Here is a 14,747-nt window from a genome sequence, read left to right on the forward strand (position 1 = left end):
TGATTTTTGCAGGACCTCCCCACCACCCCCAACCACGAGTTGCAGCAGTTTCCACTTGTCAATATTATAACCACGCAGAGCGGCAATAGACATTAAACGCACGCAAGCCAACACCCCTCACCCCCCCGGCTCGTAAGGCTCATGAAACTTGCAGGGAGACTTCGTGCATGATGCATGAGGATGCGCGCGGTGCGGTGGCGCAGGCGTTTGGCATTTGCGGGGTGAGGGAAATTCCGAGCAGTCCCTGCGTAGCTCGGCGAGTGGACCCACAGCCGCAGGCGCTGAACCACAGCGGGTGCAGCGCCGCGACGGGTGCAGCGCCGCGACGGGTCAAGCGAGCAGGGTGCTCGTTGTGGCGGGGGATGGTGGATCGCGCCGGGATCACTGCCTGTTGCCAACGATGCTGTCACCCGATCTTGACAGATTTCGGAAGCGAATTCATTTTGTTGCCCGGTTAGTACTCAGATGGGTGGCTGCCTGGGATTACCACGTGGGGCTGCGAATGACCAAGAGATGGCAGTACAGCAGTGGATTCTTAAATCTACCTGTGTGTGATTTGAGCGTCACCCCCTCCCCCCCCAATACGCTCAACAGGGACTCTGCTTTCCTCGCACCGACAAATCTCCTGTTAGGAATGCCGCTGGCCAAACTATCGCATTGCAGAACCCTCCTGGCAAAGATAACGAGGGTGGCCATGATGATGATGAGGGTTCTGCGAGACTACAACCCCCACTGGATTGTCAGGTGGCCAGGAGATGGTGGGTACAGGCAAGCGGCCTCCTAGCCTGTCTGCGCCGAATAGTTTTCGAGTTATCGCTTGATACGTGGTGGGGTTTTCTCCTGGTGTTCCTTACGCAAGCGACACCGCTACACCAAAAGGGGGAATTGCAAACACACATCCCAATGCAGGACTCCTCCTTAATTCAAAAAGAAGTTCTTAGAAAGGCATCGTGGTCCGAGCCGCGTTCAGATTCATTGCCATCACCAACACTCGCCACGCAGCCACTCTAAACGTGGAGGTATATATTTGTATCTTAAAAATAAGAAGACAATGTAACGTCAACAATTCCAAAAAAGCAGAGTGCAAGCTGTTTGCATGTGTATAACGAGTGTCGAGTATTATTTGGCCCCAGTGTCAGTTGCATATTCGATGACTGGCGCTCTGACTGTTAATTAATAAGGAACTTGCTTGTATACTCTTTGGTTATTTCGGTAAAGTCACGTAGGTATAAAATCAAATAAATCACGACGTTTCGGGCGCAACACAAGCGTCCATCATCAGGTGGGAAAGCACGGTCTGCTGTCTGAGGCAGACTGTTTTAAAATGTGTGAAATGGGTGTAGCTCAAGAGTTATAAAGAAGTGGCCGGGGCTGGTGATGTTAATGTGAGAAATTAGCATGCAACTTTAAGATAGGAAGCGGCCTCCTCGACGAGGGCACGGAAGTGGCTATGTTCATGTAAGAGATTTAATCCCCTCTGTAAAGGATGTGATTCCTGACATGCAATTACCTGGTGTCTACAAACTGAGTTGTGGTTGCGGCAGCAGTTACATTGCAGTCACGAAAGCTTCAAATCAAGATTGAACTTGTTTGTGTTCAAAACTGTCTGTGCGTGTCTGGTTGGATAGTGCGTGACACACATCCGTTACATGCGAGGCAGTAAGGTTGGCTTCTGCCACTGTGTATTCCGAATCAATCTTACGCGAGGCAAATCAAGTATTAAAATAAATGACAAATACCTTCCAGAGCGGCAAAGCAAGCAACCACTCCTACAGCATACAGCACACTGTACAGTATAACCAAACTTAGAAAAGGTTTTTTTTGTCAGGACAAATACAATACTTTGTTTTATTACGGCCCAATGTCAATCCACTGATGGATGAGGGCCTCGTCATTTCTGGGCTAGCTGTGTGTGTGTTCGTTGTAGCTGTTGCGATGTTGTCACACACGGCGCGCGTGTGAGTGAACGTGAACCCTACCAATGCGGTGATGAAGATTGGCCCTCCCCTTGATGATTAAAATCACCGAGCTGCTGTGTTTCCCCTCCGTTGTCAGGGCTGCGCGTGACATCAACACTCCAGCACCTTTGAACAAAGCACACAGAGACACACAAAAACAAAGATCTCCTGTATAGCCTTAACATACTTTTTAGGGCAAGTGCTGTTAGCGAGCACTTATGAAGGCCGGCACGGCACACGACGGGGTGGGTGGCCAGCAACACGCCCGGCCGCCTTTGTCTCCCCAATGGAGATGTTTACACATCGCACCAGGTAATCATTTGAGGCTGAGTCGACCTAGGGGACGCCCAGTTCCGGTTCCGCTAATTATCGTCACTGGTGTTGGCCCTGAGTGGGAATCGAACTCGCGTCGCCGGGTTCGTAGTGCAGAGCGCTAACCACTGCGACACCGCTCCCCATTGCATATATGCACAGGCACACGGAGACACACACTGGACTTATATTCAAACGTGTACATATCTCGTTCATTCATTCACATGCACTCCATGTCCATCATCAATATCCGTCTCTCTCGTTGGAATTTTGGGTAAATGTCTGGCGTTCACTGCCAAACTGCAAAAATTAAAGGCTGCGCAGTCGATTTTCAAACCCATGGCCTCGCTATGAAAGTCGATCATCGTGGCCGAGTGACAGTGTCTCCCCTTCTTCAACGACGAGTGTCAGGTGGCCCTGAGCCGGTGGTGGACATTCCACATCCCCATGGCAGGGCCCAGTCTCTCTCTCTAAGCCAAGACTCATCAGGCGCGTCCTGCATTGGGATTTAAAAAAATAATTTACCCGGATGATGGTGTGCGTATACGTTGAGAGAGTAGGTGTGTGTATACGTATGTTTATGTATATGTACGTGTGCACACGTGCGTGCATACGTGTGTGTGTGTGCGTGCGTCTATGCATAGGCCGACTCAGCCTCAATTGAGTACCGAGTATCAAGTCCCCCCACAACACGTGTCAAGTCCCCCCACAACACGTGTCACGCTCTCCACAACACGTGCCAAGTCCCCCCACAACACGTGTCACGCCCCCCACAACAGGTGTCACGCTCTCCACAACACGTGTCACGCTCTCCACAACACGTGTCAAGTCCCCCCACAACACGTGTCACGCCCCCCACAACAGGTGTCACGCTCTCCACAACACGTGTCACGCTCTCCACAACACGTGTCAAGTCCCCCCACAACACGTGTCACGCTCTCCACAACACGTGCCAAGTCCCCCCACAACACGTGGCAAGTCCCCCCACAACACGTGTCACGCTCTCCACAACACGTGCCAAGTCTCCCCACAACACGTGCCAAGTCCCCCCACAACACGTGGCAAGTCCCTCCACAACACGTGTCACGCTCTCCACAACACGTGCCAAGTCCCCCTACAACACGTGCCAAGTCCCCTCACAACACGTGCCAAGTCCCCCCACAACACGTGCCAAGTCCCCCCACAACACGTGCCAAGGCCCCCCACAACACGTGGCAAGTCCCCCCACAACACGTGCCAAGTCCCCCCACAACACGTGCCAAGTCCCCCCACAACACGTGCCAAGTCCCCCCACAACACGTGTCAAGTCCTCCCACAACACGTGTCACGCCCCCCACAACACGTGCCAAGTCCCCCCACAACACGTGTCAAGTCCCCCCACAACACGTGTCAAGTCCCCCTACAACACGTGTCAAGTCCCGACCACAACACGTGTCAAGTCCCCCTACAACACGTGCCAAGTCCCCCCACAACACGTGCCAAGTCCCCCCACAACACGTGCCAAGTCCCCCCACAACACGTGTCACGCTCTCCACAACACGTGTCACGCTCTCCACAACACGTGTCAAGTCCCCCCACAACACGTGGCAAGTCCCCCTACAACACGTGTCAAGTTCCCCCACAACACGTGTCAAGTCCCCCTACAACACGTGCCAAGTCCCCCCACAACACGTGTCACGCTCTCCACAACACGTGTCACGCTCTCCACAACACGTGTCAAGTCCCCCCACAACACGTGTCAAGTCCCCCCACAACACGTGTCAAGTCCCCCCACAACACGTGCCAAGTCCCCCCACAACACGTGCCAAGTCTCCCCACAACACGTGTCAAGTCCCCCCACAACACGTGTCAAGTCCCCCTACAACACGTGTCAAGTCCCCCCACAACACGTGTCACGCTCTCCACAACACGTGCCAAGTCCCCCCACAACACGTGTCACGCTCTCCACAACACGTGCCAAGTCCCCCCACAACACGTGTCACGCTCTCCACAACACGTGTCACGCTCTCCACAATACATGTCAAGTCTCCCCACAACACGTGTCAAGTCCCCCCACAACACGTGCCAAGTCCCCCCACAACACGTGCCAAGTCCCCCCACAACACGTGCCAAGTCCCCCCACAACACGTGTCAAGTCTCCCCACAACACGTGTCAAGTCCCCCCACAACACGTGTCAAGTCCCCCCACAACACGTGTCAAGTCCCCCCACAACACGTGCCAAGTCCCCCCACAACACGTGTAAAGTCCCCCCACAACACGTGTCAAGTCTCCCTACAACACGTGTCACGCTCTCCACAACACGTGCCAAGTCCCCCCACAACACGTGTCAAGTCCCCCCACAACACGTGTCAAGTCCCCCCACAACACGTGCCAAGTCCCCCCACAACACGTGTCAAGTCCCCCCACAACACGTGCCAAGTCCCCCCACAACACGTGCCAAGTCCCCCCACAACACGTGTCACGCTCTCCACAACACGTGTCACGCTCTCCACAACACGTGTCAAGTCTCCCCACAGCACGTGTCAAGTCCCCCCACAACACGTGCCAAGTCCCCCCACAACACGTGCCAAGTCCCCCCACAACACGTGCCAAGTCCCCCCACAACACGTGTCAAGTCTCCCCACAACACGTGTCAAGTCCCCCCACAACACGTGTCAAGTCCCCCCACAATACGTGTCAAGTCCCCCCACAACACGTGCCAAGTCCCCCCACAACACGTGTCAAGTCCCCCCACAACACGTGTCAAGTCCCCCCACAACACGTGTAAAGTCCCCCCACAACACGTGTCAAGTCTCCCTACAACACGTGTCACGCTCTCCACAACACGTGCCAAGTCCCCCCACAACACGTGTCAAGTCCCCCCACAACACGTGCCAAGTCCCCCCACAACACGTGTCAAGTCCCCCCACAACACGTGTCAAGTCCCCCCACAACACGTGCCAAGTCCCCCCACAACACGTGTCAAGTCCCCCCACAACACGTGCCAAGTCCCCCCACAACACGTGCCAAGTCCCCCCACAACACGTGCCAAGTCCCCCCACAACACGTGTCAAGTCCCCCCACAACACGTGCCAAGTCCCCCCACAACACGTGCCAAGTCCCCCCACAACACGTGCCAAGTCTCCCCACAACACGTGTCAAGTCCCCCCACAACACGTGCCAAGTCCCCCCACAACACGTGTCAAGTCCCCCCACAACACGTGCCAAGTCTCCCCACAACACGTGCCAAGTCCCCCCACAACACGTGCCAAGTCCCCCCACAACACGTGTCAAGTCCCCCCACAACACGTGCCAAGTCCCCCCACAACACGTGTCAAGTCCCCCCACAACACGTGCCAAGTCCCCCCACAACACGTGCCAAGTCCCCCCACAACACGTGCCAAGTCCCCCCACAACACGTGCCAAGTCCCCCCACAACACGTGTCACGCTCTCCACAACACGTGTCAAGTCCCCCCACAACACGTGCCAAGTCCCCCCACAACACGTGTCAAGTCCCCCCACAACACGTGCCAAGTCCCCCCACAACACGTGTCACGCTCTCCACAACACGTGTCACGCCCTCCACAACACGTGTCAAGTCCCCCCACAACATCGCCACTGGGGAGACAAAGGCGGTCGGGCGTGGCGCTGGCCACCCACCCTCTCAGTGTGCCGTGCCAGTGTTCACAAGCGCTCGCTTACAACACTTGCCCCAACAGTCTATTGAAGGTTTTACGGGAGGGGGGTCTTTGTGTGTGTCCGCTTGCACTGTTTGGCATGGCCTGACTCGATGTTGAGCAAACACGATAGCGGCCGCGAAAGGCTCCTTTACCTGCAATCTGTGGTGTCTCCTAGCAACCCGGCTGTGTGTGTGTGTGCGTGCGAGTGGAACCACAGTGGCTGAGGGCGCTAGAGGCGGGGGAAGGTGGATCGCGCGTGCCGACTCGAGCCTGCCAGACGCGGCTTCAGCTAATGACCGCCACGCACATCATCCTATCGTCGCCGGAGAGAATGTAAACTTCGGAAGCCTTGTCAGGAGCCTCGCCTAAGGTCGACTCAGCCTTGAGTGAGTACCGGGTCGTCTCACGCACGCAGTGGAGAGCGGTGCTGTTTCTCGCCACGGTGGCGAGATGTTAACCACCTCGCCTGATATGCAGGAGGTCGTGGGTTCGATCTCGACCCTGAACGACCGTGTATTTGGAATTTGGATGTGCTCCTCGTGGTCGCGTAGATTTTTCTCCGAGTCCTCCGGTTTTTTCCTCCATATGTAGAATCAAAATGCCTTTAGATTGTTCTGCTGCTCTGAATGTCCACGTGATAATCCACTTCTTTGGGCTATAATTTGTGGTCGCCAGGTCGCTTCTGAAAACAAGCTATACAGCTCAGTGGGCCTTACCTGGTGACATAAAAAAAATGTTTTTTGATGTTTTATTTTTACCACTGCGCTCTGATCTCAGAGGTCCTGGTTTTTTTTCCTGGCCATGCTGCACAACAGGCTTTGATGCGTTTCCCTTGAGCGTGATGTGGATTTCTTCACAATCGGAACGTCACAAGGTGAATTACTGGTTGGGCATCAACTCAGCCCATCATCACCATCATCATTACCGCCATCATCATTACGGGTCGTTAAAATAATCACCGTTTTTCATCTAGAAAGTAAACAGCAGTCTTCCTATGGACTTCCTGGCTCCTGCCATCGGAATGTGGACTTTCCACCACCGGGCCCAACTATAGATGAGAGCCACCTCACCTTTCCGGACCTCCGATTAGCACGGTTGGCTACGTACGGTGCGAAAGAAGTTCAACGTACGTGCGCACACTCCTGTGTGAGGAGGAGACACACTCCAGGCTTTGCTTCATTGTGTTGTGGGAAATGTCTATTTCTTTATATGTATTGTGTGTTTGTATGTTATTGCCTGGCTCTGTGGCTCTACGGCAGGGGCGGGGAAACTTTTTCTGCCAAGGGCCATTTGGATATTTATAGCATCATTCGCGGGCCATACAAAATTATCACAAAAAAATGTGCCTGTTATATTTGGTCAAACATTTAATGAACTCACCCCCAATGTGATGGCTGGAACTGCTTGTCTTTGGCGAGGCGTGTGATGTTAGCTGGTATTGACGATGTTGCTGCTACTCACAACTGCTTTTCCAGGTTTGCTTCTAGATTTATTGAATTTCGAGTCCCGTCTGCGGTTGCCTTGGCAGGGCCACACCAAATGATTTCGCTGGCCTCATACGGCCCGCGGGCCGGACGTTACCTACCCCTGCTCTAGGGCACGACCGCAGTCAATGTTAAGGATTGTGAGTGTGTTCTGTCTAACAGAAAATTCTCTCAAATTGTTTTGCCACACGGACCATTCGGCCGATGTAAACATTCCTGCGAACCACACAGCCCCACAAAACACATTCACTTCTTTCGAAACACCAGTCATACAAAATTAGTCATATTCCCGGAACATAATTTTTGTTTTATTAAATGCAAGCAACGTATTCATTCATATCCGAAATAAAAGGTCGTTATTGGCGGATCAACCTGAATTTACATCGCAGCTAACCGCGGACCATCTGGAGGACCGTCACGGTCCGCTGGTGGTGTGCGGACCACTCTCTGAGAACCACTGCTCTAGTCTGTCTCTGTGAGCCTCAGGCCTCACCACGGAAGCCTGTGAATCCTCGCGGTGTATTATTCAGTCCCTCTCTCACATGGATGGGCTGCATACCTCATGGTTGGTAAGTGTGTCCTAGCCACGGGGGGCAGTTACAATGTGACGCGAGTCTTTGCCTCCACGGCGTTGAGCCTTGCTGTGGCTGGGTTCTGTTCGACACGGCGTCTCGCAGTGCCAGGGGAAGCTGTCGTAGTATAACGGAGAGCGTCACACCCGACTTGGAATCAGGAGATGGGCCGGTTTGCTCTCCCGGTGCAGCAGTTGAATCATCATCGGTGCAAGTTGGTTATAGCTACTATTTTACTAATACTTTCGTTATAATTTTACCAGGTAAGGTCTACTGAGCTATATAGCTCGTTTCAGAAGCGACCTGGCCACAAATGATAGCTCAATGAAGTGGCTTATGTGAACATTTAGAGCAGCCAAATGCTGTGAACGCGTGATGTTGAGTCGAAATGTGGAGGGGAAAAACCGGAGGACCTGGAGAAAAATCTACGCAACCACGGCGAGAGAGAGACGCAAACTCAAATTATACAACGGGCGTCAGGGTGGGATCGAACCCACGATCTCCTGCATACCAGGCGAGGTAATTAACATCTCCTAGCCACCGTGGTGATGATGAGAGAGAGAGAGAGACATGCAAACTCCAATTATACAACGGGCGTCAGGGTGGGATCGAACCCACGACCTCCTGCATACCAGGCGAGGTAATTAACATCTCCTCGCCACCGCGGCACCCCAGATCACGTGTGGTGAGCCACAGTGTGGGTGACTGTCACGTCTTCCACGACTTCTGGCGGCCAGTGTGGACGAATCGCGAAGGCCCCTTTACCACAACGAGTGGCCTGAGCATGGTTGTCGCATCGCCTCCATCCTCACGCTGCCTGGACTTGCCCTGCGACAGCGCTAAGCACACAGCCCACCCCACGCTGCGCGTAACAACAGCCGGCAGCGGGGCAGTGTGAACGGTGCCGTAGGGCTTAGAGGCACCGTGACCCTTCCGCGCTCGCTGCCTGCCATGTGCTCAGCGTGTCCCCCGTCACTAGGGATTAGCGCCGCGTCGTTGGGTCCACTGTTGGGGAGGGAGCTGAGGGTCGTCAGGGATGTTGTGCAACGGATTCGTCTGTGAACGTTGATTCCCAAGGCTCACGGTGCAAGCGACGAGTTACTCGTCAACTCCGGCGTCAGTCTACTAGCGACCCGGACAATATTGAATGAAAAATTGAGGCCTGAAAATGATGCAAGCGACATGTCCAACACAACACAATGCTGGGGGACTTGACACGTGTTGTGGAGGGCGTGACACGTGTTGTAGGGGGACTTGACAGGGTCGTGAAGCATCGTTAGCGACGAGAGTGCGCGTTCTCAAGCGGAATCTGGTGGGGTCCCTGAGCCTCGCCACCACCGTGAACTCATGGGGTGGGCACTGGGGCACGACCGCTTTACATGAAGCCAGGCGGTGTCCCGGCACACTTCAGACCCCGCGAGGACGCGGGCGGGTGACACGTGAAGTGGCTTTTTATCGCAGGCTTACAGCGTGCTGTCCAATGAGCACCTCAGCCAGTTCGGACTGCAATTCATCACGAGTTAATGGGCGCACCCTTTCTTGGCACGGCAGCGCAAGCGCGTGACCGCTTCTAATATATCAGGATATTCGGAAAGGCACTGGGTGCTGTGCAATTTCAAATGTAGATCGAAAACTCACTTCTTTAGAACTGCTTTTTGTGTTTAGTGTTGCTGTTGTTCCCCCCCCCCCCCGCACCTCAGATTAGCACAGTTGACTACGTACGGTGCGAAAGAAGCTTAACTTACATACATACACAGACAAAGGTCCTCCGTATGTCCTGGTCGGGTAAGTGCTGTTTAGCGATTAGCACCTATGAAGGACGGCACTACACGCACTCATACACACAGTCGCCCTTTCAGATGCCCTTCTGCGGCCGTCTGGAACGCTCTTCCTTCCGATATAAAGAAGCTCCTGGAGCTATCCACTTTAAATAATCTAGATCGAAAACGAATTTCTTTAAGAACCGCTTTTAGTGCTTAGTGCTGTTGTTGTCCTTCGCCCCCCGCACCTCCGATTAGCACGGTTGGCTACGTACGGTGCGAAAGAAGTTAAACACATACAGCTGAAATCTGGTTCACATAGCAGAGGGACAGCACTCACATAGCCGCTTTGCCGTATGAGAGCAATGTTCATCGTATGCCAGTCAAACAAACACAGTTGTGGTAAAACTTTGCCAAATGCGGCTTTGTCGAATGCGTGTTTCAGCGAAACCAGCTCAACACGCGCACAAATCAGGGTTCGTGGCAACAAAGTGGTAATGCTCGGCTATTTTGTAACAATTGTCATATTTCATAGCCATTCGACTGGCTCATGTCACAGTTGGGGTTTTTTTTAGTGTGCGAGTTCTCCTCGCTCGTGCATTACCGAAGAAAGAAGACAAATGGCAGGGAGAGAGATCCAGAGGATTGCGAACAGTTTGATAACAAACCAAAGAAATCATGAAAGTTTGCGTTAATCCCAGAACGCACGCGGTGGCTGCCAGGATGTCTCCACGGCTCGTGGATCTCTCTCGCGCGCGGAGCAACTTGATTCTCCAGCGACGGTGAAGCGACGTGAGCAGCGAGCGAGCGGTATGAGGAGCGACACAGAGAGAGACAGAGGAGTTATTTTGGGCTCGGGGGATGACAGCCGCGGGCTACTGATGGTGACGAGGAGCCAAGATCATTAGACGCCCTGGACGTTGCTTCCCGTCAGTCTCGAGGGCATTTCTCACTTGCGCGCTGTATGTGAGAAATGCAGCGGTAAGCGCTATGCTGCGCTACGAACTAGGCGGTTCGAGTTCGATTCCCCGCTCATGACGATTATCTGAACCGGTTCTGGGGCTCCCCTAGGTCGACTCAGCCTCAAATGAGTACCTGGCGCAGTATGTAAACATCGCTACTAGGGGTGACAAAGGCGACCGGGCGTGCTGCTGGACACCCATCCTCTCGTGTGCCGTACCAACCTTCACAGGTGCTCGCAAACAGCACCTGCCCCAACAGTCTGTTAAATTCTATATGGGGGATCTTTGTTTTTGTCTGGCCAGATCTTCTCAGCGAGGAGTGGCGAGGAGCGAGGGACCATGGAGATAGCTTCCAACCACACAGGCCTGCCTCTGGGTACGTATCTCTCCCACACTCTACGGGACGTCTGGAAAAAAAACACATGACCAAGCTGTGGAGTGTCCACAATTCTCTGGCACGTGTCGTGACGGGCACTGCAAGATCCGACCGTGTCCGTCCAGTGCTCGACGAGCTGCATTGGAATCCGGTTGCCAAACGAATATATTATATTATGAGGTCGCACTCAATATACACAAAGTGCTTGCAACAAATGAACCACAGTACATTGCTGATCTCGTCGAGGAGCATGAACCATTATCACGCGAACTCCGGTGGTCATCCTCGCAGCAGCGGCTTTTGGCTCGCCGTCGAACAAAGACGGTCACCGCATCGCGCACACTTTCAGATGCGCTTCTGCGGCCGTCTGGAACGCTCTTCCTCCCGAGATTAGGAGGCCACGGGTGCTATGCACTTTTGAACATAAATTGAAAACGAATTTCTTTAGAACTGCTTTGTTGTGTTTAGTTTGTCCCCCCCCCCCGTAACCTCCGATTATCCAGGGTTGGCTACGTACGGTATGAAAGAAGTTCCAACATGCAGTAACATACACACACGCGCCTTCTCCATCATCACCACCAACCACCGCCACCGCATGGCTGTCTGTGTGTGCCCGTCCCTTTGTTAGCGCGCCTTCTTCTATAGCAGGGGTGGCCAAACCTGCCGACTCTCTACGACCCACAAAACCAGCATCTTCCACCCAAATCGTCCAAAATCGCGTGACGTCATTTGTAAACGGCCCCTAAACAGAGATGGGCATGGTGTGTATACAAAGAGACAGAGTCATGTCAATCGCTTTTTTCCATAAGGTGAGAGAAATTAAACACCGGAGATTAACTTTTCGAGTTTTTTTTTCATTGCAAAATTAGCAAAGAAACATCTTCAAGTGGGGGTTTTCGCACAATCAAGCAGAGTGACAGCAGCGGTCGTGGTAACCATGGGGGCAGCATCAGTGGGAGAGAGTCATCACTGAAGGCGTACAAAACAGGGCCTACAAGAACCTTAATCCGGCCCTGGGCACAACTTCCGATTACAACGTGACGGGGGGGGGGGGGGGGGGCTATGCAAGATCTGCAAGTCCCCCTCATTTCTCCCGACTCACTTTGACTGAAATAGCTACGGAAATTTGTGTTAACCCCGTATAACCATAATATGTTAGGCTGTAACAAAAAAATGTTATTTTAGTCGCACCGTGTATTGGATTTAGAAGAAGACAGTCTCACAGTGGCGTATTAATATTAAAGATTCAAAGGTACAATGCGACTCACAATGAAGTTGTCGTGCATCGTGCTTTCATCCCAGCCCCATCGGTCTAGGATTTCCTCAAAGTGGGTGGATCGCGCAACTTTATTGCTGCTCCATTGCTACGATAGCCAGATGCCTTAATCATCGGGCTTGGTCCATGGCAGTAGACCGCAGCAAATGTTGTTGAATATTTTTTCAAAATGTTTTACTTGTTTATATCTGTTCATTCGGGGCCCACCTTGTGGCCAATTGGGCCCCTGTGCGTCGCGTAACGCTACCGCATCACATATCCCCCCATCGCATCATAGTTGTGCCCCTGCTTCCACATGATACCGATAGTCATCCGCGAGACAACACAATCGTCGGGGGTGGCCACACGGCCGGATCCACTCATGCTGGCCGGCTGTGGAGTTTTTAATTTAGAAATCCGTGGTCGTGCCACCCCCCATCTACGCCCCGTTAGTAGCCGTGACAGCGGGGCCAGGGGGCCACCGGGACCGTTCTCCGGTGCCAAAAATCAAGATACGGGTCAATGATAAATTCAAGTTACAAACATTCTCTGCTTCTCCAAATGAGCCTCGCTTGAAACGTCGTGGCCACGCCCGCATGACGATCGTTCGTCCCGGCCCTCCCCGGCCCTCCCTGGCCCGGGTGCCCCCTGGCGCAGGGGAGAGGCCGCTGGCCCCGTTTTTCGGTCGAACGGGACCAGCGCCCGTCCCATGCGCCCGCGCTCCTCATGTGATCGCAGAAGCTAAACAAGAGGCTCGCGCCTGGACAGCGTTTGGATGGGGGTGGGTGACCGCGACACTTAACGGATTATTACAGGCGGCTAACTGCTGCTGTAAGACTGCCTTTTTGGGGCAGCAGAGGGCAGTGCAGCAAAAAAAAAAGTATAGTACTCTACTTCTGTGCTTCCCGCCTGCACCACCCCGCCACCCCGCTCTTGAGCGGCGTGGTGAAGCATGGTCAAGTAACCCCAACGGCTTTTATCCAGCAGTGCATCGACACACGTGGGTTGTGCGAGCGTGCGTTCCTGAAGCTATCGAAACTCCTCTGACGGTGCCCGCGTGAATCGCTTACGAGCGACATTGCGGATAACAGGCGGGTGAAGGAATAAATGAATGATTGAGTGATTGAACGAATGACAACGTCGCTCGTGTTCCCGAGCAGGCATCCCGGAGCGAGCGAGCGCCCAGAGGCGCCGCAAGGAGGTGTACCGCCAGGAGCTGCTCCAGCAAATGGGACAGCAGGCGAGCAACCGGAGGAAGTGAGCCATCAGCACCATCACCAACAACAACATCAGCACCACCACCAACAACAACATCAGCACCACCAACAACAACAACATCAGCACCACCACCAACAACAACATCAGCACCACCACCAACAACAACATCAGCACCACCACTAACAACAACATCAGCACCACCAACAACAACAACATCAGCACCACCAACAACAACATCAGCACCACCACCAACAACAACAACATCAGCACCACCAACAACAACATCAGCACCACCACCAACAACAACATCAGCACCACCACCACCAACAACATCAGCACCACCACCACCAACAACATCAGCACCACCAACAACAACAACATCAGCACCACCAACAACAACATCAGCACCACCAACAACAACATCAGCACCACCACCAACAACAACATCAGCACCACCAACAACAACATCAGCACCACCAACAACAACAACATCAGCACCACCAACAACAACATCAGCACCACCAACAACAACATCAGCACCACCAACAACAACAAAATAAGACACAGATTCCCATGTGTAGCCTTAACAGGCTGTTGCATACCTGTCCACCCCTTGTCAGTGCCCTACCTTATTACAGACCAATTCGGACCTTATTGGTCACCCCGTGCCCTTTATACATCCCAACGTTCATCATACAAAGTTCCCATCGCAAGGAAGAAACACAAACAAATAGACAAAAGTTACGTGACTAAACAAAAACTGTTTTACGTATTAATTTTGATAATTAATTGGTGTCAAGAAGGGTACTTATCATGCTACCGTCTGTGATCTTGCATGCTGATGATACCACTTGCTTGATATGAGGATGCACACACTCATGTTGTAAATGTACAACAATGGCCACAGAAAATAATGAAGGATTTAACAATACACTGCTATCACTAATGTACATCTCAATCCTGTTTGTATAAGGTTCAGGGAACCCTCAACAGAAATGCTTTACAGAATCATTGTCATCAACACAGGTGTTGGTGACAACACAGGTGTTAGTGACTACACAGGTGCTGTCAACACAGGTGTTGGTGACAGTAATTTGGCTGGTGTCGGCTGCAACGGGGATCTCTACTCTGTAGAGTAAAATAAATACAAATCTGGATCACAACTATTTTTCTTTGATTTCGCCGTATG

At 52.9% G+C, this 14,747-nt stretch overlaps 1 protein-coding gene across 1 annotated transcript in view; it reads left to right on the forward strand.

Moving 5' to 3' along the window:
* The first annotated feature begins 6,054 nt into the window (after positions 1-6,054).
* Positions 6,055-14,747, forward strand: part of LOC133344310 (centrosome and spindle pole associated protein 1-like) — a 32,586-nt gene continuing 23,893 nt past the window's right edge. The window contains exons 1-3 of the mRNA XM_061554411.1: positions 6,055-6,317; positions 11,013-11,085; positions 13,501-13,597. Coding sequence (XP_061410395.1) covers positions 11,049-11,085; positions 13,501-13,597 — 134 coding nt within the window. The 5' untranslated portion in view covers positions 6,055-6,317; positions 11,013-11,048. The remainder of the gene's footprint in view (positions 6,318-11,012; positions 11,086-13,500; positions 13,598-14,747) is intronic.

Source organism: Lethenteron reissneri, chromosome 19 (assembly GCF_015708825.2).
Source record: "Lethenteron reissneri isolate LAM-NWPU_2019-01 chromosome 19, ASM1570882v1, whole genome shotgun sequence".
NCBI lineage: Eukaryota > Metazoa > Chordata > Hyperoartia > Petromyzontiformes > Petromyzontidae > Lethenteron > Lethenteron reissneri.